General features: G+C 38.1%; 3 protein-coding genes across 6 annotated transcripts in view; 1 reads left to right on the top strand and 2 right to left on the bottom strand.

The window, feature by feature from the left end:
• Nucleotides 1–1113: 1113 nt before the first annotated feature.
• On the bottom strand, nt 1114–12085 carry atp8b3 (ATPase phospholipid transporting 8B3). Its single transcript, XM_020940056.2, has 28 exons — nt 12017–12085; nt 11396–11498; nt 11065–11234; nt 10896–11009; nt 9924–10022; nt 9315–9376; nt 9005–9077; nt 8805–8875; nt 8632–8723; nt 8377–8535; nt 7456–7544; nt 7231–7367; nt 6873–7081; nt 6267–6298; nt 6024–6180; nt 5763–5951; nt 5540–5652; nt 4982–5149; nt 4795–4906; nt 4595–4670; nt 4389–4512; nt 3958–4144; nt 3664–3887; nt 3331–3414; nt 3021–3245; nt 2121–2259; nt 1829–1959; nt 1114–1329 (listed from the first exon to the last, which is right to left on the bottom strand). The coding sequence occupies exons 1-28, from the start codon at nt 12083–12085 to the stop codon at nt 1114–1116; spliced, it is 3624 nt and encodes a 1207-aa protein (XP_020795715.2).
• A 2904-nt stretch (nt 12086–14989) lies between these two features.
• LOC110174023 (nuclear factor interleukin-3-regulated protein-like) lies at nt 14990–18306 on the top strand. Its single transcript, XM_020940055.2, has 3 exons — nt 14990–15002; nt 15781–15944; nt 17063–18306. The coding sequence occupies exons 1-3, from the start codon at nt 14990–14992 to the stop codon at nt 17780–17782; spliced, it is 897 nt and encodes a 298-aa protein (XP_020795714.1). The 3' UTR covers nt 17783–18306.
• A 961-nt stretch (nt 18307–19267) lies between these two features.
• The window catches only part of lingo3a (leucine rich repeat and Ig domain containing 3a), a 55756-nt gene continuing 50619 nt past the window's right edge, over nt 19268–24404 (bottom strand). For all 4 annotated transcript variants that reach the window (XM_055165144.1, XM_020940135.2, XM_055165145.1 and 1 more), the window contains one exon: nt 19268–22897. In XM_055165144.1, the coding sequence (XP_055021119.1) occupies nt 21006–22838 (1833 nt within the window). In that variant the 5' untranslated portion in view covers nt 22839–22897 and the 3' untranslated portion in view covers nt 19268–21005. The remainder of the gene's footprint in view (nt 22898–24404) is intronic.

The raw sequence follows: 24404 nt of genomic DNA, 5'->3' as shown, positions 1-24404 counted from the left end.
ACCACTGATGTTGTACAGATTTACATAAATGCCCCAAACTGCCACGAACATCAAAATGGACTCCATGTTGATGTTTTGCAAGCTAATCCTTCCCGCTTATTGCTGTATTATTTTTTACTACAATGTTTGACTGTCTTTGTTCCCAGCGCCAAGGAAGGGCCACAATCAATGCAAAGACGCTTACATTGTATATACTGAGTTTACAAAGTCGTCTGGAGATGGTGGCTTATATTGCACTTGGACAGACACACAGACACACAGAAACACAGGCACATACTGGTCAGTGTGAGCCTGGCTTTTTGAAAGTGTTGTTGCTGAAACCAAAGATGAAATCAGAGATATGACAATCTGGCTACCAAACCTAGAAGACAATTTTTCAGCTCTCTGGGCTGCTCTACGGGTCCTGTGATTTTTACCGGCCATGTGGACATTCCACCTATTGCACTTAGAATACATCGTCACCATGTGAAATCCACTCTCACAATCATAAAGACAAGATACACCCACTTGGTCAGAAGCCTCTTTTCCCTCCTCCCACTGCAGAAGCCGGAGAGCCTGTGGAGGACTTTTAGTTTTACTCTAGTTGAGACTTTTGAGAAGGAAAAAAATCTGAGTAATAACTGTTACAGAAAAATAAAATCTTAAAAGGAAAATATGGGTAAATTGCGTGTTTTGAAATAAATTAACAAATAAAACAACCGTAAAACTATGCCTTGTTTGTCATTTTATTGTGTGGCTTCTAGTTCAGCTTCTACAACAGCTCTGAGATGCACAAATGGATGTTTATCCAAAGGCAGAGACATATTACAGATAACAAATTTATTTTTAAAAAGAAAAATGTATGCTTTTGTAAAAAATATTAAAAAGTCACATATAAAGTGAGTTATAAATGTATGTATAAAAATCTGATGGTCACTTTTTAATCAAAGAGGTCTTTAAATCAAATCACTCCATTTGAAGAGAAAGTTTTTTTGTTTTTTTTTTTCAATTCTTTAATCAGCTTGGGTCAGAATAATTATTTGCATGCAATTTAAAAATAGACCAGACCAGGCAATATGAAACTCCACTGGCTCCAGTAAAATTTACCGCAATATTTGGCAACACTGTAGTGCTTCATAGAAAAGAATAGGCATCAGAGGTTGTAGTGGGTTTGGTTGCAGTCACCTTCTGGTCCACTGGTGGCGCTGTGCTGTGAAAGCTTGCTCTGGGAGTGTCAGTCAGTTCATTGGCTCTCATGGCTCTACGTCGAATGAGTGACGAACGCCTAAGAGATGTCTGCGAAACCAACTGAGGCCTCAGCTCCATGGCCTTTGGAGAGACACTATGCACCTACAAGCAGGATAGGGACAGCGGTTACTTGGATGCTTGGAGTAAAACTGAATATATTTTCCATGGCCATGAAATCCATACACTTATACAGAATCTTATGTTTTTATTGTATATTTAATTTAATTCACAAAAAGGTAGAGATTGTTTGATTTAGTGGTTGGTTGTGTACTTTTGTAATTTTCTATTTAAGAAATATTTTATGGCATAGTTAAAAGCTGTGTATCAGCAATTAAAATCAGTTAGTGTATCCATATAATGATACACTATAATTTTTTTTGTTTTGTTTTCAGTTGCATTTAAAAATACATCTTCACAGTGAATCTTGAACCAAATATAATTAAAATGAAATGAATTTAAATATTATGTAATTTTGCACATATTATTTATAATGTATTTTTGTCATAATACAGGACAAGGATAAGCACAAAGTTAAAAGGAGAATAAAGGGTGAATGTAGCCAGAACACTTAATGGTATTTAATGCTGTTTACTGCTCTTACCTTGTGTTTGTCGTTGCCTTTGCGAATGACATTGAAAGCATGGATTGTGACCGAGGGCAAAACAGCTGTCCAGGCAGTAAGCAGCGCTGTGAGCCACACCACTGGATCAATGAAGGCCTTATCAGCTGCTCCTGTAGAGGCACATTCACACACATGCAATGATGACAGCTCCTCTATTGGCACAAATACTGAATCAACATCATCTCAGAACTGTTGTCTATGTGTGTGAATTTGTCAAAAATAATTAATTGCAAAGCTATAGATCAGTATGTTAAGATATATTTAATCATACCAATGAAATAGTAGTCTTTTTGTGCTCTCATAAACAGTCGTTCACTGTGGGTGATTTTGGTGCAGAGGAAGTACAGCACCAGGGACAAACACACAGAAGCAATGTTAAACTTGGTCCAGTGTTTGGTCTGTAGTGAGATCTGCAGCAGAAAAAAACATGCCACTAGAAAGCTCCATATTTATGGTCATTTTTAAAGAACGACAATACCAACAATTCTGGGTGTGATTTGCTCCATAACAATCCAATGAAAATAATTTTATTTTATTTTATTTTTTTTTTTTGAGCACACAAGCATTTTTGCTTTCCTGTTTTGGGCACATATCATGTATGTTATGTACAATTAAATATCTTTTATATCACTGAAAGAAAAAACAAAAGGAACTAAAAAAACAAACCTCAACTGTATTTTATACAAATTATACAGTAAAGGGTTCAAACTGATACAGTTTTCCTATGCAGGCCCAGATGCTGACCAAACTGACTGAGGGTGCATCCACATTTCAAATGGGTGTAAAGATAATACTCCTATATTAAGTGTTATTGAATTACTTGCCTAAACTAAGGAAACAATGTTCTTGACAGCCAGTTTCTCCAATATCATAATTAGTTTACATTTAGAATAATTAATCAATTATCATTATAATTATTAAGACATATATAGTGGTTTTATGTGTTTGTTAAAATATAAGCAATATGACTGAGAAGAGACAGATTAATTCATTGAAAGTTTATACAGTATTTATATACTTTAGTTAGTCTCTTTTCTCAATACTCAATAGTTCAGACCTAAGTAAAACAAATAAACCCACATATCTTAATCTGACCCATAGGATGTGCCCACATTTAGGGTTATGTTAATGATTGTAATATGGATGTATGAGTGCCACGTCTCATTCTGACCTCTATGGTAGCTGCAAATGTCGCTGCCATAGCAACGGTGACAGACATAGTTTGGAAGTCGAACGGTGTGTTGAAGAAGACACCACACGGGATGAAGAAGAGAATGAGTGATGAGTAGACAGCATACAGCAGGCTTATCAACATCATAACAGGGCTGGATAATTCATTTTTCTGTCCGGACATGTACAACTCCGGATATTTCAAACTGCCCTCTGCACTTGTATCCTTAAGAGACACAATAAGGTTAAATTACACATTCAAAATCAAATATATCTTACATAAAATATGAGAATCAAAACATATATCTCACCTTTTCAAAAAAAGCCACACACAGAATCGGATTAGATGTGTAAAAAACTGTGTAAAATGCAATGAACCAAGTCTCATACAAAGACTAAAAAATTGAAAAATAAACATAATGTGACAATTAGTCTTAAAGGTACAGTATTATATGATATTATATTATATTAAAAGTATACAAAATTACAGTGATACAGAGATAACATTTCTGTACTTTTGTACTTTTGCCTTCAAGTAAGACATTTTAACATATATATCATCTGATTGCCATAATTGTAAGAATACAAAAAATATATCAATATATTTTTGTCCATGTCACCCACCCCTATGGCAAAGGTCATACCTGAGCACTGAAGCCGTTAAACAAGCCAAACCATATGTGAACGAAGGCAAAGCTGCAGGTCTTGAACAAGAAGTATCGTAGGAAGACTGAGATCCGAAGGTAAGACCAATGTCCATGTACCAACAGCAGCCTTTGCAGAAATCTGAACTGGCACAGGGAGAAGTCTGCATTCTGCACAGCCTGGCCCCCCTCCACCCCAACTAGCCCCACTCCAACATGAGCTGCTGAATTTGTAACACAGCATTAGAGTCAGCAATAAAAAGTATAAAGGAAAGCAGCTTAAACATGACTTACTTTTAATCATGTTTACATCATTGGCACCATCCCCAATGGACAATGTGATGGATTTTGTGTGCTTCCGCACTAGTTTAACTATGTCTGCCTTCTGTCCCGGTGTCACACGGCAGCAAAGAACAGACTGGCACTGCATTGCCAACTTCATCAAAGTGGCCCCCCACTCAGGTTTCTGTACAAACTCTGCCTGGAGAACACATCAAATTTCACATTTCACATCACCTGTTTGTCACCATAGATAGATAAGTTTAATGTCATATTGTTTAACTTTTTTTTTTTTTTTTTTTAAAGCAATGACATTTCCATGAAGACGAACAGGTGGCAGACTCTTCACCAGAAACATTACTTAGTGCAACATTAAGCAAGCAATATTCAGAAATGGACTGCCACAGTAGGCAAAAATATTATACTAAAGTAAGACTAAAGTTTACCAGCTCGGGTCCGGTGAGCACCACAGCAGTTTTTGTTCCAGCCATCTCTTTGTCTACAGCCCACAGCTCTGTCTGTCTGGCCTTGCTGAAGGAAACCTGTGGGTCTGGGGACTGGAGGATCTGTCTGCAAGAGCAAATACCAAAGATCAAGGAGAATCTTGTGTGTGTGCATTACTGCAAGTCTCTGTGTAGTTTTCACTGCAAACCTCAGTTCATGCCATTCCAGTAATCTTGTATCAGCATCCAGTAATTTACAAGCATATCCAATATTTACTGCAGTTTCTACAAAATAACGGTACAGCAAATTTAGTAAAATGAAGACATTTAACATACATCTCACATCTCAATCACTGGTAAAAAAAATAAAATAAAAAATAATGAAATAAAATAAAATAAAATACAGCACCTTTTTTGTCCCCAGTCAGGACCCATACTTTAATTCCGGCCTGTTGAAGCAAAGCAATGGTCTCTGGAACACCCTCCTGAAGCCGATCTTCAATGGCTGTCAACCCCAGAAGCTTTAAAAAAAATGAATAAGAATATTTAATGATAAGTGGATTTAACTTAATTGAAATAAAGGACAAGAGATTCACCTGCAAGTCTCTTTCCATTTCATCGTACAGTTGGTCAAGGAGGACCTCGCGCTCAGAGACGATCATTTCAGATGCCTGGGACAGACTTTTACTCCACTTTTCCCATAGCTCTTCAGAAACTGATCGAACTGCTACACATAATGTCCTCAAACAGGACTCTGAAAACACCTGTTATAAAAAGATAAATACATGTAAAGGCTGTTTCAAAAAAGAGGAAACTGAAATAAAGGATTATTTTATTTTTGATAGGCATGCCCCAAGGAGAAGGATCTTTTGTTGAAACCCAAGTTAATAATTGAAATGGAATCTCAGCATTTATGTGCAAGTCTTTGATTATTGAAATACAAGAGGAGTATTTTATGAATCAGTTTTGTACCTCAAGGGCAATCTATCTGGTATCTAACATACCTGAGTGCATTTCTGACCCAAAAGCCTATGTAAAATATAATTTTACAGGTGTTCTCTAGTATGGTTTCAAGATCGAAGAGATTGAGTGTTCTTTTAAAAGTAAGCTCAGTGAGTGCACTGTGAAAAAAAATACTCAAAACTTAAGTTTACCTCCAGGGCTATTTCAGTCCGTTCCTGGTGTGGACAGTCCTTCTGCAATCTCTCCAGGATCACTATGTCTGCTCCCTTGCTGTAAAGCTTTAACCCACCCTCTGGCTCCCGCACTGCAGAAAGAAAAAGTTCTATGAGTTAAAAGATGGAAGTGTGTACTTTTAAGAAAAGTTTAATTCTCAGACATATTTTTAATGTACTCGCACTAGGAGAGCAGTCTTACCAAGCACAGACATGCGCCTTCTCTTGCTAGTAAAGTCTAGCAGTGCCAGCACCTGATACTGCCGCTGCACACCGAGCTCTGAGATAATGATGAAGTCTCTAGTCCTGGAAATAAAGGCCCAACCTAACTCACGAGCAGCCCCAACAAGAGCTTCTTCATCTGGGGAAGCAGCTTGGTACACAGGGGCTCCTAAACGCATGACAGTAATTACAGGAAGGGGAAAAGTACATTGTGTAACTATATTTAACTCTCAGAGCTCACCATTCTTGTACTGAGCTATGACAGTGTGGCAGAGTGACAGTGCTCTTAGGAACTCTCTGCTGAAGGCACACCGCTGTCCTCTCAGTCTCTGCACGAGCTCAGGAGCGGACATGAAGAGCCCTCCATACGAGTACGGGTTCCAGCGTAAGTCCATGGGCTGTGCAATCATAACATTCACATTACTACCATTCAAAACATAGACACATTGTTATTCTAGGATAGACAATCAAATCAAATTAATACCTCTGTATCTTCTGCGCTAACAGACACATCTCCTAGAAAGAAAAAGTACAATAATTTATATTTATAATAATACCCTATGGCTTACAAAGGTTATTGTTACTGTTAAATATTAATAGGCTACTGAATTTAATGTTAAGCAAGTGTTCTCTCCAGAGATGTGATCTTGCTTGTGTTTTTTTTCTGTGGTCACTCCCCAAGAGAACTGTTGTTCCACTGTACTGTGGTTAGAAAGCACTGCTCATTCAAATGCCTCTTACATAAATAATTAAGATAGAACTGCCATGATTCTCATCTGTGTTGTTATAAAATTCTATGAATACACAATAGCAAAAATATTGTTACAGTGCACCATTAATGGGATTTCTTATGTATGATTTGTTATTAAGCATACTTAGATCCATTATAACATTAGATACACTGTTTCAAGCTAAACAAAAACTGTCTAGAGATGGCGGTAATATTATGTCCACTAATACTAATATATAGATAAATATAGAGGGGAAATTCATTTGAAATTAGAACATGATATAGAAGGGCAGCTTTTATCTGAATTGTTAACTTATCATTTTAGCATATTAATTCTGCACTAATTGAATCTCCAATCACCGTAGACCTCTCCAGCGATGCAGCACTGTCTGAAGAGCAGACGGTTCTGGGTCAGGGTTCCTGTTTTGTCACTCAGGAGGTACTCCACTTGACCAAGCTCCTCATTCAAAGAGGTATTCCTTGCCTCAGCACATCTGCCCAATTTTTCCCAGTACATGTTAAGGTCCCATCCAATGAAAAGGCTATGGACTGTGTGAATCATCTCAAACCTATGTAGACACAAACATTGCATCACATCACATATTGCCTTGGCTCAAAATTATTTTATTTAAAATTTTAAATAAAAACTGAGAGCACAAACGTAATATAGAGAGCGATTGGCATGGCAGGACTGAGGAGAATGATGTAACTCCAATACACAAGGAACCCCGAGTATGCAGGATTCCCATCAACCACCAAGGCAGCGAGCACTTCTGTTTGCTGCATCACCCGACTCGCAAATATTCCACCTCCAATGGACAGGAGCAGCGCAGACATAAGTACAGTGAGTACAATCTGGAGGATTTAGATTGTATATAGGTATATAATATAGTGTAAGGAACAGCATAAAAAGTAGAAGTAGATGACCAGCACATGTACGTACCCCAGTGACAGCTTTATTTAACACTTTTTCAGTCCGAGTTTTCTTCACCCGCAGTTTTCCACAGTTCCTCAGGATCTTGGTGTCAGTGCCTGGTACAATAAAACTTTTACACAGAATCGACTTGGAGCCCCTCCCAAGGGTGACAGTTCAGGTCTTAATCCTAGCACATTGCTACCCATATTTCCTTGAGCATAGAGACGACTCCTTCCAGCTCCGAGGGCATTTGACCCTGCTGTACTTAGGTCAGGGAAGATTAAATTTCCCTTATAGAGATCAATAAAAAATATAAAAACTTAGGTTTTCCAACAGTACATTCATGGTATGGAGTAATCTGAGAGTGCATAAACACATGACACAACGAAGTATGTGTCAAATGTCCAAACTACCCAAGGACAGTTCTTCAACAGCACCAGAGATATGGGCCTTGATTATTCCTGCCTTATTCAAAGTAGGTTATGGGAAGTGAGATGAGGGTTAGTGTTATCAGACTGAACTGAGGTCACATCAATAGACAGTCACTGATGAATGTTATAAAACCCATCTCTGGAAGAATTTGATGTATTGATTCTCTTTACTAGAACGGAAAGTGCCATAGCAGTGAGATCCATGACACCCCTGCCTGGACCTGTTATATCCGATCAATGATCACTTAAAGACAGGAGGGGCTGTAATCCACCATACGTTACACTCGTATTTAGGACAGTCGTCAGAGTTAAGTACTCTTCATAATTAACAGTTTAATGTATTCTGAAAACTACAATATGACACTGAAACCAGGCCACCTATGAACAAGGTGAAATCAGGACAGGTGACTTAGAAACAAAAGACTTAGAGAACATTTCTACTTTTTAAATAATAATGAAGAATTTTTTCAGAAAATGTCCCTCAAAATGTGTCAAATGTGTGTCAATGTGTGAATACCAGTGTATATAACAATGCCATAGGCACGCTCTGTGTTGCGTAGGACAGTGCCCCTCAGAAGTATATGATCACTGTCCAGCAAAATCCGCTGTCCTCTCCAGTGCAGCCGCCCTCTGAAAGTGTACAGGCGGTTATTGGGCTCTTCACAGAGCACTACTCCTGTAAAGTACATGTATGACACCATTTGCAGTGGTTATTAGTTTTGTGTTAAAAGTTTTTTTGCTTGTCTGTTTGTTTGTTTTTTTTTTTTATTACCTTCAAAAGCAGAAAAGCTTTCCTCTGAGGGGTTAGTGGTCAGCTCAATGTGTGTTGCACCTGGGGCCTGTTTGTATTTGAGGTTGGTCTCACTACACATAACATACATATTAATATTCATTCAAATGTGTATGTTTGTGCATAAGAAAAAAATTAAATAATTTGAGTTTTACCCATCTATATCTGCAGTCTCTACATAACTTAGACTGTGAGGCTCGGAGCTGCACAATAAAAGAAGGTCTGCCTGTGAAGATACGAACAAAACAGACTAAATGAGGACAGAAACAAAAACAACAAAATTTTTTTCTAAAAGTAGAACTTTAAAACATATTTCAATGTTTTATCTGTAAGAACCTTACAGTTTCAAACTTACAGGAATGACTTGGTCTTTATGGATGCGAAGAATATCTCCCACACATATGTCCCGCCACTGCAGTGTTTCAAACCTTAATTCAGAAGGCAATTGAGCACACATGAAAGAAGTCAGAAAAAATATATTTATAATATAAATACACTCTAGCTCTTGCCAAAAAGCCCACTGTTGTGTCCTGTGTTAGGAGCAGGCAAAGTGAGAGTCTGGGGATTCACTTATCCACACTTCATTAGGGCTTCATTAGACAACTGCTCTAAAATGGGGATGTGAGGAGAGCCTAGGGACAGCAGTCGGCAGCCTTTGTCCTCACCTCTGAGAAATGAGTATGTCACAGGGTCGAGAGTTGATGGCAGAGTCGCTCCGTCTCCTCGTCTGGAAAAATGACAATAAGAAACCAGAGAGTAAATGTAGGTTTGAGCACAGGGCTGCGGGATAAGGGGAGAGGAAGAGACTGATGGACAGGTACATGAGAGAGAGGCAGAGAAGATGGCCGTGAAAGGCTGAACAGGAGAAAGGAGACGCCATTACGAAGCTCCACAGTGACACCAGCTGGGAGATTTACACCCTCCACTAAATGATTAGTCAATAGGAAAGGGTCAAGCAAGCGTTTCACCCAGAGCTGTTAACGACCGTAACTCAGCGATGCACTTAACCAGAGAATTCTCCATGCAAAACATCCCGCATGCATTTAAAAAGAAAAGCTTTAATGATAGCAGAGAAAATTAATGCTACTGGGATGACTGGTTTTGTCAATGAGCAGAGGACAAGGAGTCAATAAGGACAATGAAGGAGAAAAGAGAGAAGACATGCGTAAGTGCCAGCCCTGTATACGGATGCATGCAGCCGCCTATATATTTGCCTATTGGCTCATTTAAACATTATGCCGATAGAGTTGGTGTGGAGGAAACACTGGTCCTACCATATCATTGGCAAGGTCTTTTATCGCTCTCACAGACAGCACAGACACCAGTGGGATGAAGCTTATGTACCAGGGCACAGAGGAGATGGCAGGAACACACTACAATCAGACAGGGAAATATGGAAATCCAAAGCTTGTGGTCTCCTACACCAGTCTCATTACACACTGTTTGCATGCATCTCTCTTTCTCTCTGTTGCTATAAACAAACAAAAACATATCCATCACATCCACCAGGCTCAAAGCACAAATGGAAACTGAATCATGCAGATCTGTCTTCAGATCTTGTGCCTTCCCATTTTAAATATTTTTTAAAAGAAAGGGTGCTTTTATTATTAGAAGATTAATTTTTACATTAGTTATGTCACAGTGATTGATGTAAGTAAGTAAATCCAACATTAAATGGAACTACACTACATGAACAAAAGGTCCCGACTTTTCCCTTGCACAATGAGTTGGAATGATATGAAACTCTGTGATTGTATTATTGTATTTTGTCATTATACATACTGTATATTATACAACTATATTAGATAGATCTGATCAGAGTGTGGAGTGGAACTGAGACACTGTGATAATCGTTTCTATTCATTTTTATTTATTTTTATTTAGTTACAAAACATTTTGACATTTACTTTTTAATCATCATTATATAATTTTTATTTTTTTATTTGTTTTTTACAGCCAATCCTCTGGCAATAAAAGCATGTTGTTTGGAACAGAGTTCAGACTTTGGAGGTTAAAATTTGACTTATTTTTTGGTTAAATTGCACTGATTAAACCAATATTGTTCATGTTCAGAAAAAAATAAATACTCAAATACATTTTTATTTGTGTTTTTAAAAAAACATTGAAATGAAAATTGTGATCAATCAACATGAGGAAATACATTTTGATTCATTTTATCATATCGCCCACACCTATATTCTAATTGTTTAAAAGATGAAAACAACAAAGAGAGCTAGGATTCTGACCTGTAACACCACCATGAGGAGGAAGTAGAGGTTGGCCACTCTCTGGAATTGCTCGAACAGTGTCAGAGGCAGGAAAGTCAGGGGGGTGTACTTGTAGCTGCGGACCACGTTGTCCTGGTAACCCACAAAGACACAACCAGACAATCAGTGTAGTTAACTGTAGTCTCACATTAACCTGTGTCTCACTTGGGACAGCATGCCGATAGGAGTTGAGTTTCAGATGTGAAAGAAAGTAGGACATACTCACAGCGTATCGTCCCCATCCAAAGCACAATAAAGACTTCTTCTGCTTCTTTCTGTGGAAGTGACGGTTGTTTACTTTGACTTCCCATGTGAGACCTATGAGAAATTAAGTGTTTAACTGTGACCATTGCAAACAAGTATTATAGTTTAGTACAGTTATGTTCTATGTGATAACAAATAAAAATGTATAAAAGAAAATTATGAGAAAATAAACTACTGCCACATAATGAACGGATGTTTCATTAAATAGGACAAACCTGTCTCATTCTCCATGAGACTCTCAAGACGGATGCCACCAAAGCAGAGTTGTGGCTGTATGGCCAGATAACTGCCAACTGATGGGTCCAACAGAAGTGTCCCCTAGTGGAAAACATGTAACTCATTACACTGGGTTACCATGGCTACCCTCAGAGCAAAACCACAATAGAGAAAGCATACAGACACACCAAAGGGGCCTATATGAAATATATTTGAATAAGTAATTTTGATACAGCTAATACATAATGTTTTGTTACAAGAATAATGACAAAGCTACCTTCAATTGCTTTTATCCTGATAAATAATAAAAAACTAGGGAAATAACACACTCATTTAAATAATATATAGATTGCTTGCTTGCTTTAGGCAAAATATAAAAAAATACAAAGGCAACCATGAAATGGTTAAATACATTACATAAACAATGCTAGAAATTAAGGACAATAGTTCTACAGTTTAACACATACATTGCAGGAGTACAGAAATATATTGCAATGATGTGCTTACCTGTGATTATGAATCCATCTTGACATTAATCAAGCATAAGGCTGACAGTGCTGGAGGTTTACCTTGGTGTTTACATAAGTTCATCCTTAGCAGCTTCAACCATAGCTCTTTACTGGTTTAACATGCTCCGGGCCACGCCTTTCCCCAAACTCCCAGGTGGAGGCTCTGGTGTCATGAGTCATGTTCTCTCAGAAGAAAGAAGCAACAAGTATAAAGGGACTACACATTTAAATATAACTAAAACAAGGCAACAGCTATTATCTTTAGGGTGTGTTGGTTTAAGATTAATAGAGACAAGAATATCAATTTACATGTCATTAAAAAAAAAAGCATAAACATGAAAAAAGTGATATTTTGCAAAATATAAAGAGATTTTTATTGAAAAAGGTGTTGTGTTGTAACTGTATTTTTGTATCATTGTTTCCCCTGATAAAAACAAAATCACAAACTACCTTTATTTTAACCTCCATCCAGTAGCCCCAGCATCCTTGTTTCTTTTGAATGTGATGCCATCTGCTGGACATCAGAACCTACTGCAATTCTCCTTAAAACAAAGGTCAAAGGGGGGTAAATCTGGAAAAAAAAACGTTCTTTTTCAGCAAAGGCAGTTGGTGTAAAGTTACCACAATGTCAGTTAAATGTGCTATATGTGGTTTCATATCTTTTTGTCCCATTGCTCGTCTCTGGGCCAGTGAAGTCATCCCCACAAAGGCCACAGTCAACAGTCAGATGTGTACATCATGAGTAGCTATAGGTCTGTGTCTACATATCTAGGCCAAACTTTACTATCTGTTTTGAAGGTGGTTAGGAGAAAGTGGTTAGGGCATTGTGCCTGATGAGAGGCTGTGAGTGATTGTAGGCTAAACATGATAGTCCATGAGTTTCTGCTCAGGGTTTGGTTGAGAACAATGAAAATAAAGACGTTTCTAAGCAAAAAATAAAAATTTGAATTAAAACTGGTTATCGTAACAGACATAACTATATTTGACATGTAGGTTCTTTTTTCTCTGTGACCTAATTGAAACACTTGTTGTCAGATGCAAGATAAATATGGATTACATAAAGGACTGCATTTAATGGTCTAATTGAAAAAATAGAATAATTCATTATTCAATTCTTGGTACCTAATATAAAATGTTCTTAAATTTCATCTGCAAAAAGCAGCCAAAAAAAACCAAAACAAAGAAAAAACATTGACCATCAAATCGATAAGATCAACATCAACCACATTCTGGGTGACGTGTGGGCTGTTAGTGACGGTGGTGGATCAGGGCACCCACTCAAAGACTGCTGTGGATCTAAATAACTTATACCAGAGGGTTTGAATTAAGAACACTGACCTGCAGGTCAGCCCTACACAATGACCAAAGCCGTCCTAAAGAAAGATAACACACAACACAAAGAAATCACATACAAATGAAGTTGAAACAATAGTTAACTGTTCTGCTCTGCACAGCTGGGTCAAGGGATGCCTTTTATGTGGGGCGTTTACAAGAAACAAACAAAGAAGAAACCACAGAGATAAGTCAGAAGACCTTACAAATTGAGTTCTTGAGCTGAAGGGAGCTATATAAGTTATAAGATCAAGATCAAGGTTTTAATGCACATACAGATTTTTAAGTACGGTAATAGATATGTCAATGTCTTTTATTTATTTAAGAGCATTACAATTAACAATCTGATAATTCAGTGCACTACTTATGTTAGAAAAGTATTGTATAATCCATGGCAATTACTTATAGATTCCTACAAGAGCATTACTATAGTATCAGTAATTATAGTATTTTAACAGCCATACAGTTAGTTCAGTGAAGTTGGAGTTACAGTTCTCCACTTTGGGTCCTGTGTATTATTAGATTATTAGATAAGTATTAAAGCATCAACACAGGCCAGAAGCTAATTTGAAAAAACTTAAACTTACTTAAACTTAACTGTCTAGAAAACCTGTTCTGACTTGTTCTTGAATCTGCTCTGATTTGCACTGACTCATACCAGTACAAGAGGTAGATCTAAAGAATATTATAAAATATTATGCCATAATATCATATGGATCCCTGGGACTGTGGAAAAGGCAAGATTTTTGAATGAAATATCTGAATATAACAGAAACAGAAAACTCACAAAAGATGAACTGGATCATTATTTGTGGGATTGAGATAGGGTCCACAAACCACTTACTGTTGATCTTGTGTCAATGATAATGACACCAATAAGGCTGAACAATACCAAAATGTATTGTATACAATTAGTTTCCCTTTTCATGCGAAAACAGAGAATTCAGTTAAAGAGCAAATTTGACCACATTTTAAAATATGGGAAAGATTCACATGAACCCAACTTTTCAGCACTTTCAATCTGCAAGTTACAGCTAAATAGTATTATTGATGTAGTTGTTGCTTTATAAAATTTACTGATAAAATTTTGAGTTGTTATTGCTGGAAGATAAACTGTGGGGTGCATTCACTACGTGGTTACAGTGAGTCAAAAAGAAAATCTTAAGGATTTTTTTTTTTCAAAAACAAAACAATAAACCACAAAAAAGATATTCCCCCACTGTTCTTTGGGCAGCCCCCACACTCACCACTCACACTTGACAAATTTCATGTGGATTGGGTATGCCGGTGCCTGGAAAAACAAGTTCTTTTGTGCCCTCTCAAACTCAAATAAAATCTAAGCAAAGCATTTTAGACAAATATTTTTTACACAGCTGCTGAGTGTGGCAAGACCATAGCCATGTTTTAGTGGTATGTTCCTGTAATATAATGACCCATAAACAGACAGAAAAACAGACAAATACAGTCTTGTTTGTGACTCATTTCTCACCCATACTTAATGGTTTTATGGCTGCCATGTTGTGGTTAAAGCTTCCGTACTGAGTGGAGGAACCTTATGTGTTTTGGTGCACAAAATGCACACTTGTGCTTGATAGTGTGGGATACTTTCTATGGGAATCTGTGGGGTTATACTGTGCATATGTATCTTATGTGTGAATAATGCATTTAAACATTTAGACATTTAAAGTTTTAATGAGAACATATGATCTGATATTGATGTAAGAATGATAATATAGTGGTTGACACTAACACATGACGGTCAAAGGTTGGTTTCTTGTAGGGCTTTTGGTGTGTGTAGATGTTCTCTCCTGAAGTGCATTGCCTTACTCAAGTCTCTGTGTTCTCCAAACATTTTAACTTGTGCAGTAGGCTCTCCCTAGAGCCAGGTTCCTGTTAGAAAGAGTCATAATCTTAGTAGGAACACACACACAGACTGTGCTCTAATAAGGAAACACCTATAACCCCTACCCAAACACATCCACACATATATGTAACATGTACAGTTATATTAATATGGGCGGTCAGTCACTCCTGTGCTGGAGGAGCATAGTTTTCAAATTTATTGCTATCCAGCTTGGGTTTGTTTAAAAGTTACATGTGGTTTCACCGTTATTTTGTGGGAATATAACTTTCACCAAAACCTTGTCTTACCTGGTATTCCCCTTTCTTTCCCTGAATAATTACTCAGTAACGTCAATGTTCACATTTGTGGAAACAGTGCATGAGAAAAATTTCCACTTGCACACAACCATTTATTTACCATATAAATACATACATACAAATTCATTCTTTAAATCGCCTGTACATATTTTATTTACTATTCTTTTTTTTTTTGGTAACCTACTAATTCAAACACAGCATTAGAGATTCTTGTTGCAAATGTCAATATTTGTATTAAACAATGTCTGGGCCTTGGTAATGGTAATTCTTCAAAATATACATAAAATCAGCACAAGCTAAAATTAATAGAACAAGTAAATTAACTGCAAGATGCACAAGGGTGCAGTAACCACTATTGTAATCATAATCAATTTGCTGGTGAGGAAACAAGAGGCAAAAGACACAGCGCAGCAAAGGAGGAGGATATGAACAAGACAGCCCCTCTCTGACTATCAATCTGCGCTACAGGAGCTCAAAGAGCACTGCCATAGGTGTGCACAGCACTGAGGAGTGTGTGAACTTCACTAGCGCTACTCATCAACTCAAGGTAAGGACTAGGCTTTAGATCTTAAAAGATATCTGCTGGTTATCTATGTACTATGTATAATATAATTAACACTTTTTTTCCCCTAAATTAATCTCTGGCACATGCGGAGGCATCCGTTTTTTGTGCTATATAGAGAGGCATATAGCCACACGCAAGCACACAAAGCAGATATATAATGGCAGAAGTATGTATTTATAACATGACAGGTCCTCTCACCACAGCACACAGGGCCCTATGCCTCTTTGAAGTGTTGTTTTGTTGCTCCTGTGTAAGGCCAGGCACAGTGCGAGCTCGAATGACAAGAATAAAACAGAGAAGTTAACTGTCCATGACACTTTGAAGTAATAATCTGTGAAGTTAGAGCTTGTGTCTAAAACCATTTCCGCTTGAAGAATACAGGTTTTATAATGAACAAAAAGAAATGTGAATTAGCTGAACTATTTTATAGACAAAAACAAAAGACAAAAATGTCAAAATCTATAAGAAGGTTGAAAAAAATGTTAAAAAACATTTTCATGCTCAAAACCTGCACTGCAAAATAAAGAAAGGTTCACAGATAAAAAAAGAATAGCAGAGAGGAAGTAGAAACTGAGTATGACCAGCAAAGTTAGATAAGATCTTTTTTTATAATCTCTGTTAAGAACACATTTTAATTTGGCTTTGACTGTACATTGTTTTAAAGATATTTTGTCAGATTCTCTGATGTTTTAGCTGTCTAGCTGTCTACCCTTTTACTGCAAGGTGCAAATATTTGTGTTACATTTGTGGAGTTAAGTAGTAGTAGCAGTATAAGTCAAAATTGTAAAAAAAAAAAAAAAAAAAATAATATATATATATATATATATATATATATATATATATATATATATATATATATATATATATACTTTACACCTTAAACTGCTTTAAAGAAGGCCACATATGGTGTGAAAGAGTTAACAGCAAAATTGACTAAAGGCCAGGGAGTAAAATTATCTAATTTCACCCCAATGAAGATATTTACATGGAAGAACAAAGACTAACAAACAACTGACTACGCATAAATAAAAAAAAATAACAATAAGGCACATGCTTAGATTTACTGCTTTATTGTCTATTTTCTCTCTATTCTATTGCAGCTTACCAGAATGGAGTCCCGATCCCTGAACTTTGAAAGACCCCAAAACCTTCTTGGTATTGTGGACAATGATGTGATGCGTAGAGGGTCTCGTCGCAAAAGGGAGTTCATACCTGATGAGCAGAAAGATGCCCTTTACTGGGAGAAGCGACGTAAAAACAATGAAGCAGCCAAGAAGTCACGGGAGAAGAGAAGAATGAACGACTATGTGCTTGAAACTTATGTCCTGGCGCTGAAAGAGGAGAACACACGACTCAAAGCTGAACTGACGGCCATTAAGATCCACTTTGGGCTAGCACACCCCGCTGCCTACACTGCCTACCAACTGTCCCATATGCAGGACCAGGCCCGTAACAGTGCTCGGGTCTCCCATCTCGCTCTGCAAAGGGACTACTGGAGAAGTCAAGAATCCCCCCTGTGGTCCGCCTCACAACCTCCTCACCCGGTCTTCATGCCTATACCCCAGACAAGAGCCAGTCCTTATTTAAACCAGCATGGTGGCATAAGCTCCAGTCTCTCCTCTACACTCATGTATCCTGAAATGTTCAAACAGAGCCAACTTCGTCAACCTGATGCTATGTGTATGCCGAGGAGGCCGAGTCCCAGAAAAGACCTTTGGGAGGAAGATGAGCAACAGGTCCCTCGAATTTCACAGCTACCTGGTCCTATGCAAACTCCAAAGAACAACCCAGACAGAGACAGACCTTACTTACCCTCATAACCAAGAATAGCACATTATAAATACTGTTTTAAAATCAAGCATTACAATGACCAACATTGTGCCGCATCTTTGCATCAATTACTTTATTTTGACTGACCACTTTGTGTATTGCATCTAAGGAAGGTGTGTGTTTTGTTGTATCTTTGAGCAAGATACTTCACCCAGATTGCCTCCAGTGTTGATACATTAGAGTACAACATGAATGTGTGTTTATGAGAGTCAATAAATATAAATTATGCATTGCTACAGTTAGACATGTTTACAGCATGTGTCTTATGTATGTTCATTAACATGAGTATTATGACCAAGTAAAAAAAGTAATTAAAATATATCTAAAAAAATAAATAAGGTCAGTTGTTAACGTGCTGCTTACTGGCTATGGCTACTGTGTACACTTACAAACGAAGTTCAAATGATAACTGTGAAGAGGTTTGGTTTTCCTGTGTGGGCAGAAGTTGTCATCTTCCTACATTGTGTGACCATTAAAATCTTCCAGTTGCCTATCTTTGGTTTTCTTTGTAACATTCATTTTACAGCATAAATTAAACAATCTTTAGACAGTCAAAAGTTGTGTGCCGTTTTTGCTTTAGGCCAAATCATTAATGGAAACTATTTTTGTTGAAATATAAAAAGCGCAGGTGGTTAGGCTACTCACTTTCTTTTGTACTTGTCCTCAGTCTTACACCACTGCACAAATAATGCATCTGTTGGCACTGGCCCAGGACATGTGGTAATGCTCTAACTGCTAGCATTAACATTCGCACCGAATTAGACCTAACTGAATAGTATGAACTAGCCTAATTAGCCATATATTTTTCACCACTCTTTCATAATATATTGCAATGTTCCAAAAAAAAGTAACAAAAGTAACAAGTATAAATATAATCTAGTCTGTTTGTACGCTATTTACATTAGGCTATTAGGCCTATTAAAAATCCAATAGGCCCATAAATATTGCACAGCATTAACCGCAAAGCCCACGCGCCATCACAACACACCAACGATAGACTAGCGCGAGACAGGAGCTACAGCTCCACCTGGAGGGATCTGGGACATATACAAATCCAGGGGCGTGCATACTTGATAGTCTAGACTAGAGGACGACGATCTCTTAGCTGTCCAGAAGTTGCCCAGGACTTTGAGCCTGTGGTCGTTTTCACAGCTAATTTTTGTCCCCAAGTGGTTTGTTCCATAAACGTGTGTTGAGTTTAAAGAAGAGTTAAAGTGTGATGACATATGACTCACTATGGCCAACACAGTTAGTATAAGACATCTGTGTGGTCTGTATATTATACTACTACTACTACTACTACTACTACTACTACTACTACTACTACTACTACTACTACTACTACTACTACTACTACTACTACTACTACTACTACTACTAATAATAATAATAATAATAATGCAGAAACAGACAAAACATCAAACACGATGAAGAAAAGACTTCAAAAATTCAAAATAATTAGCTTGTTGTGATGATCGCATATCCATGCGGTGATTTAATTTTAAAACTATTTCAAATGAAACAGAAATATCACAGTGAGGGGTCACGGGTGTACACAATGTCAAAAATCAACTTTCAACATTTAACCAAAAACAAAGTGAAAAACAGAGATGACTGCAGCAAAAAAGGCAACAGTAGACATCATCATATCTGATCTGAATAGCATGCTTTATAAATAGTTTGCTTCATTTTATAAAACAATACAAAACAGTCTAGCACAATCTGCAGACACAATGCTTCATATATTACAACATGAATCATAGTTTCATCAGTCATGTTAACACTGAGATGATAAATGCAGCCTGTACATAAATGTTTTCTCTTAGAAATATGTCGTTTGTGCATTATGTTGAGCTAATAGCAGTGTGCCTAATTTACACTACTGTGCTGTGTGCTCCACCTTGGGCAATTTTGTTTTCAACCATTGGGGGGCAGTGTAACAGCATCTAACTGCCTGTGCTAGCCCTAGGACCACTAAAATGAGGTGTCAACAGATGAAAAAATTATATTTTATCATAAACACACGCTATCATTTATTGTTGAAACAATGTCGTGAAAGAAAAATATAATCAAATTTTAATTATACAACATATAGCCTAAAGGAAGAAAGAGTAACATTGCTGCATTTCCTATTGGAGACTGGGTAAGAATGATCTTAACTTCTTACCCTCAACTGAATAAATCAACCAAAAATCTGATATTTGATTGTTCATAATGTGGAATGCAGTGGCACTGTCCTGTACACCCCAAAATAGTCTGAGATCTGACATATATGCCCCTCATGATGTGATGTGAGCACTCTGGGAGCAGGCATGTCTCAGCGCAATATCTTTCTGATAAACCAAAGTGTGAAAGGGTAAATGCTCTGGGAATCATGGCAATGGATTGGAAAAGGCAGATTTAACGAGAGATTTTGTTCAATCAGATTACTCAACACAATTTAAAAACAACCACAAATGTGCAATTTTCAACAATTACAAAATAATATTTTACATCTTTACAGATGTTCTACCTGTACAATTTAACATATTTAACATGAGAGAAGTTTAAATACAACCAACATTTACAAGTATGAGCATTGAATAAGGAGTATTACAGATTATACAATATAAAGATTTTAACAATGTCCTCTATGTTATTTAATGGTAGTCTATACTGTGCATGTGGCTATTGTTCCCTTACTCTAGCTCATTCGAGTGGTGCTTTGGGCTAATCTTGGCAGTGTTAGACAACAGCCTTTTGTTACTTATCAAATTACCAGGGTACTGAAATCCTGAATGTAACCATTGTAAGATATAATAGAGGCCTATACTTTCAGATAAACATTGGCAAGTCCTTGGCATTTATGAAGCACCAACACGGTTGATAATACAATAATTAATTTGGAAATTTTAAAAGAACTATGATGGCAACTCAGAGAAGGAAAGATAGCAAAAGCTTAGTTATTTTTCATGTTTAGTTGGCAAACGGCCTATAATCGTTCAATATATCAGTAAATATATGTTTATACATATTGTTGTTTGGTCTATACAATAATTTGAGTCCCATTCGGCGCAAGTGACCATAAAAGTATGCAATGCTAAAACATAATGTAAAAAGTCATTAGATAAAAAAGTTCTTCTAAAGTTTTTTTTGTTTTGTTTTTGTTTTTTGTTTTTTATATCTGTAGCATTACAAGGCTTGTAAACATGTTTTGTAAAAAAAAAAGTCAGTTTATATCATCTTCATGTTAAACTTTCGTGCCCCACCCTGTCCTCCGCTGGCTGCAGGTCCATCCACCTTTCTAAAGGAATACTCCACAGAAAAGTTGTTTTTGTGCTGCCCTCTGCCTCGGCTCCACACAAACAGTAAAATGAAACAGAACAGGACCACTCCTAGGAACATGATGCAGCCCATGGCCGTGGATATGAGGATGGTCTTTAAATCCAGAGTAAACTTTAAAAAGACCTTAGTGTCATTTAGATTTGTGTCATTCAGGTCCCCAGTGTAATAGGTACGGTTTGCCATAAGTGCTGCATCGAGAGGCAACCCACTCACTGTAAGAGTGGCAAAGTAAGTGTCATTTCCACCTGCGTTACTGGCTATACAGATATACGTCCCACTGTCTGTGACTTGAGCATAGCGTATTTCCAATGTACCTTCCGGTAAGACAGTGAGACGACCTGTACTCTTTGTGGTTATGCGGCGGCGTTGGGGAGAGATCCAGAAAATAACAGGCGTTGGTTCACCTTCTGCTCTGCAAATGAAGGACACCACCTGTCCCTCGCGGGCAGATATCTGCTGCAGTTTCCTGTTACGGATTTTGGGCTTTTGACAAGTAAAATGTTCAAAAAGAGCAGAGTCTGAGAAAGCGGAAAGAGCCCTGCCTTGCACCTCCACAGGTGTTGTGCACACTGGGGGAGCTCTGTCAAAGTTTAGTGTCTTCCTGCGCTGGAGGATCCACAGTAAGCGGCAGTCACAGGCTAAAGGGTTCCCGTCCAAACGTACTGTCTCCAGGGTGTTGACGGACTGGAAGGCCCCCTCCTCCAGTGTTACTAGGCTGTTAGTGGAGAAGTTTAGGAGGCGGATTTGTCTGAGCCCTCCCAGCGCGTAGGGCTGAACTGTCATAAGGTTAGTGCTCACTAAATGAAGCTCCTTCAGTCTGACGAGGTCTCGCAGGGCCCAGGACTCCAGTACAGAGATGGGGTTATACGAGAGGTTGAGAGTAGTGAGGTGGGATAGACTGCGCAGGGCAGAGGTGGGCACAGAGGTGATGTTGGTGTGTGTAATAGACAGCCAGGACAAATTAAGACCCTGCAGACTGTGAGGGGAGATGTACTCTAAAAAGGGCCAGTGGTCGATCTCCAAGCCCCTCAAATTACCCAGTTTACGAAAGTTCTGATCTTCTAAGGCAGAGATACTGAGGTAGCGAAGCCGTAAAGTCACAAGATTATGAAGGTAAGACAAAGACTGGCTTGACACAGAGGTCAGATTACATCTTTCAATGGTCAGCTCTCTAAGGCCTACAAGACCCAGAAAAGCTTTGTTTGCAATATAAACAAGATCATTGTCCCCAACTTCAAGATTTTTCAGACTTTTTAGGTCTTGGAAAGTAAAGTCTAACAGAATTACAATTTTATTTCCACTTAGGTCCAATGAAGTTAAGTTGGTAAGACGCGAGAAAGCTCCCATGGGTACCAGTTTCAATTGGTTTCCCCGGAGAGAGAGAGACTGCAGATTCTGAAGACTTGAAAATGCATTGGGTTCAAGCACACTAATCATGTTGTCACTTAGGTCCAACTTTTCAAGGTGAGGATATGTGAGCAGGTCCCCGTGTTCAACCCAGCGAAGTTTATTACTACTCAGGTCCAAGACCCTTGTGTCTGAGGGTATGGCCTCAGGGAGTGCAGTCAGTCTTTTATTATTACAAGACACGGTCTTGAGCCTTGAGACACACTCACATCGCTGGGGACATCCTTGGCCTAGGATGGGTGACACAACAATCATTACTAGGATGAAGAGCATTGCCAGTGTCCAGCAAACATCCTGGCTCAGGCACCCCGCCATGGCCCTCCGTCAGCTGACAGTTATGCTCTGTGCTGGGGTCAAATTAGCGGGTCACACACCTGAAAGAAAAAAATATATATATGAGAAAAATGTGTACAGAGAAGACATAGACAATGGGACACAAATTAAAGTGAGTCAAATCCTTTCAGTGGTAACAATCAAACAGTAAATGAGTACAATTACAATCACACACTCTAATTGACCCTAACACAGCAGTGAAATTAAAGCTAGTGCTCCGAGATAATCCATAAAGGCATGGGTCTGTGGTGCTTAGAAAAGCTGACAATGGCCTCTGTGAGGCTGGAAAAGCAGCTGGCATTTGAGCCAGAGCCAATTCACAAAATCCCCTAATAGTCATGGACCCATTTTATATCCATTCTACAGTACGTCATTAATATGCAGTTTCGAGCACAACGTGATTCACATTCTGTACAACAAACATCTCAACAAACATAAGTAGCGGGTACTCAAAAGCATTCCAATCTTTTCAGTTTAAGCATACACCTAAAATAAAAGGGGTGCATGTGCAGAGACATTCTGGCTGGTATGTGAGTTGAGAGGCAAACAGCTTTGTATAGGTCATTGATGATGTCAGTCATCAGAGAGGTAAGGGATATGATCCAGTGCTTCACAATAACTCAGGCCATCACATCAGCTGCAGTGGTCTCTGAGGCAGGGCGTTTATTGTTAGCCTAAACTGACCAGCTTATGGGGCTCATATAACACACATAGACAACATGTGCACAAGGACAGGCCTCTACCATAATGTACTTTAACATGATACTGAGTGCTTTCTTCAGGAGAACAGGCTCTGTTGGAGTTGACAAAAGCTATAGGATCAAGCAGTCTTATGACCTCTGCCAGGTGAAGCAGGTAACAGTAATATCATATACCAAATATCCAATGTACATGTCTGCACTCTTTAGTGCAGACATGCACTAAAGAGTGCATGGACTTAACATTTTATATTTTTATAAATAAAGTCAACAGAGATTTGCAGTCCAGTATATGCTTTGTTTTTCCTATAACAGCAATGTTCGTTGATCATTTTGATGCTATGTAGCTTACATGGGGTTTCCAGCAGATCTTCATTGTGGGAATATTAAATATTCACCTGAGGTAAATGTCAGTAAGAAGTAGAAAAGTGATGGCCCACGAACCTTCTGAAGGCTAATGTCACATACACAGTGTATTGTCTGCATATGAGACAGGGAGATAAATATTGTACTATACATACTAGAGCCCGACCGATATATCGGCTGGCCGATATTATAGGCCAATATGGGCACCTGGAGACATATCGGCCGATATGCTGGCTGATATGGGCCGATATTTCACGTGGGCATGTTATACCGTTATAAAGCTTAGACTCTCTACATTATGTTCATTTAATCCAATTTACAGACAGATAAATGTCCTAATATGTGACTCCGCATCAGTATTTATCTACGGTGTAATTTGTTTGTGTCTGTGTCCGTACTGTCCCTGAACACACCACCAGAGTGACGTCACTTCACTCGCGTGTGTTTGTTTACACCGGCAGCGGTGCAACATTGAGATTATATT

This window comes from Boleophthalmus pectinirostris, unplaced genomic scaffold (genome assembly GCF_026225935.1).
Source record: "Boleophthalmus pectinirostris isolate CB_2022bp ecotype Guang Dong unplaced genomic scaffold, ASM2622593v1 HiC_scaffold_7, whole genome shotgun sequence".
Classification (NCBI taxonomy): Eukaryota; Metazoa; Chordata; class Actinopteri; order Gobiiformes; family Gobiidae; genus Boleophthalmus; species Boleophthalmus pectinirostris.
Note: the sequence above shows the minus strand (reverse complement) of the source record. Positions and strands in the feature narration are given on the sequence as shown.

Coding starts and splice junctions, on each gene's coding strand:
- atp8b3 (XM_020940056.2), bottom strand. CDS start 12,085: ATGACTCATGACACCAGAGCCTCCACCTGGGAGTTTGGGGAAAGGCGT. Junction 7,368..7,455: donor TAAATAAAGCTGTCACTGGG/GTACGTACATGT, acceptor TAAATCCTCCAG/ATTGTACTCACTGTACTTAT. Junction 3,246..3,330: donor GTGTGGCTTTTTTTGAAAAG/GTGAGATATATG, acceptor GTGTCTCTTAAG/GATACAAGTGCAGAGGGCAG.
- LOC110174023 (XM_020940055.2), top strand. Junction 15,945..17,062: donor GCGCTACTCATCAACTCAAG/GTAAGGACTAGG, acceptor ATTCTATTGCAG/CTTACCAGAATGGAGTCCCG.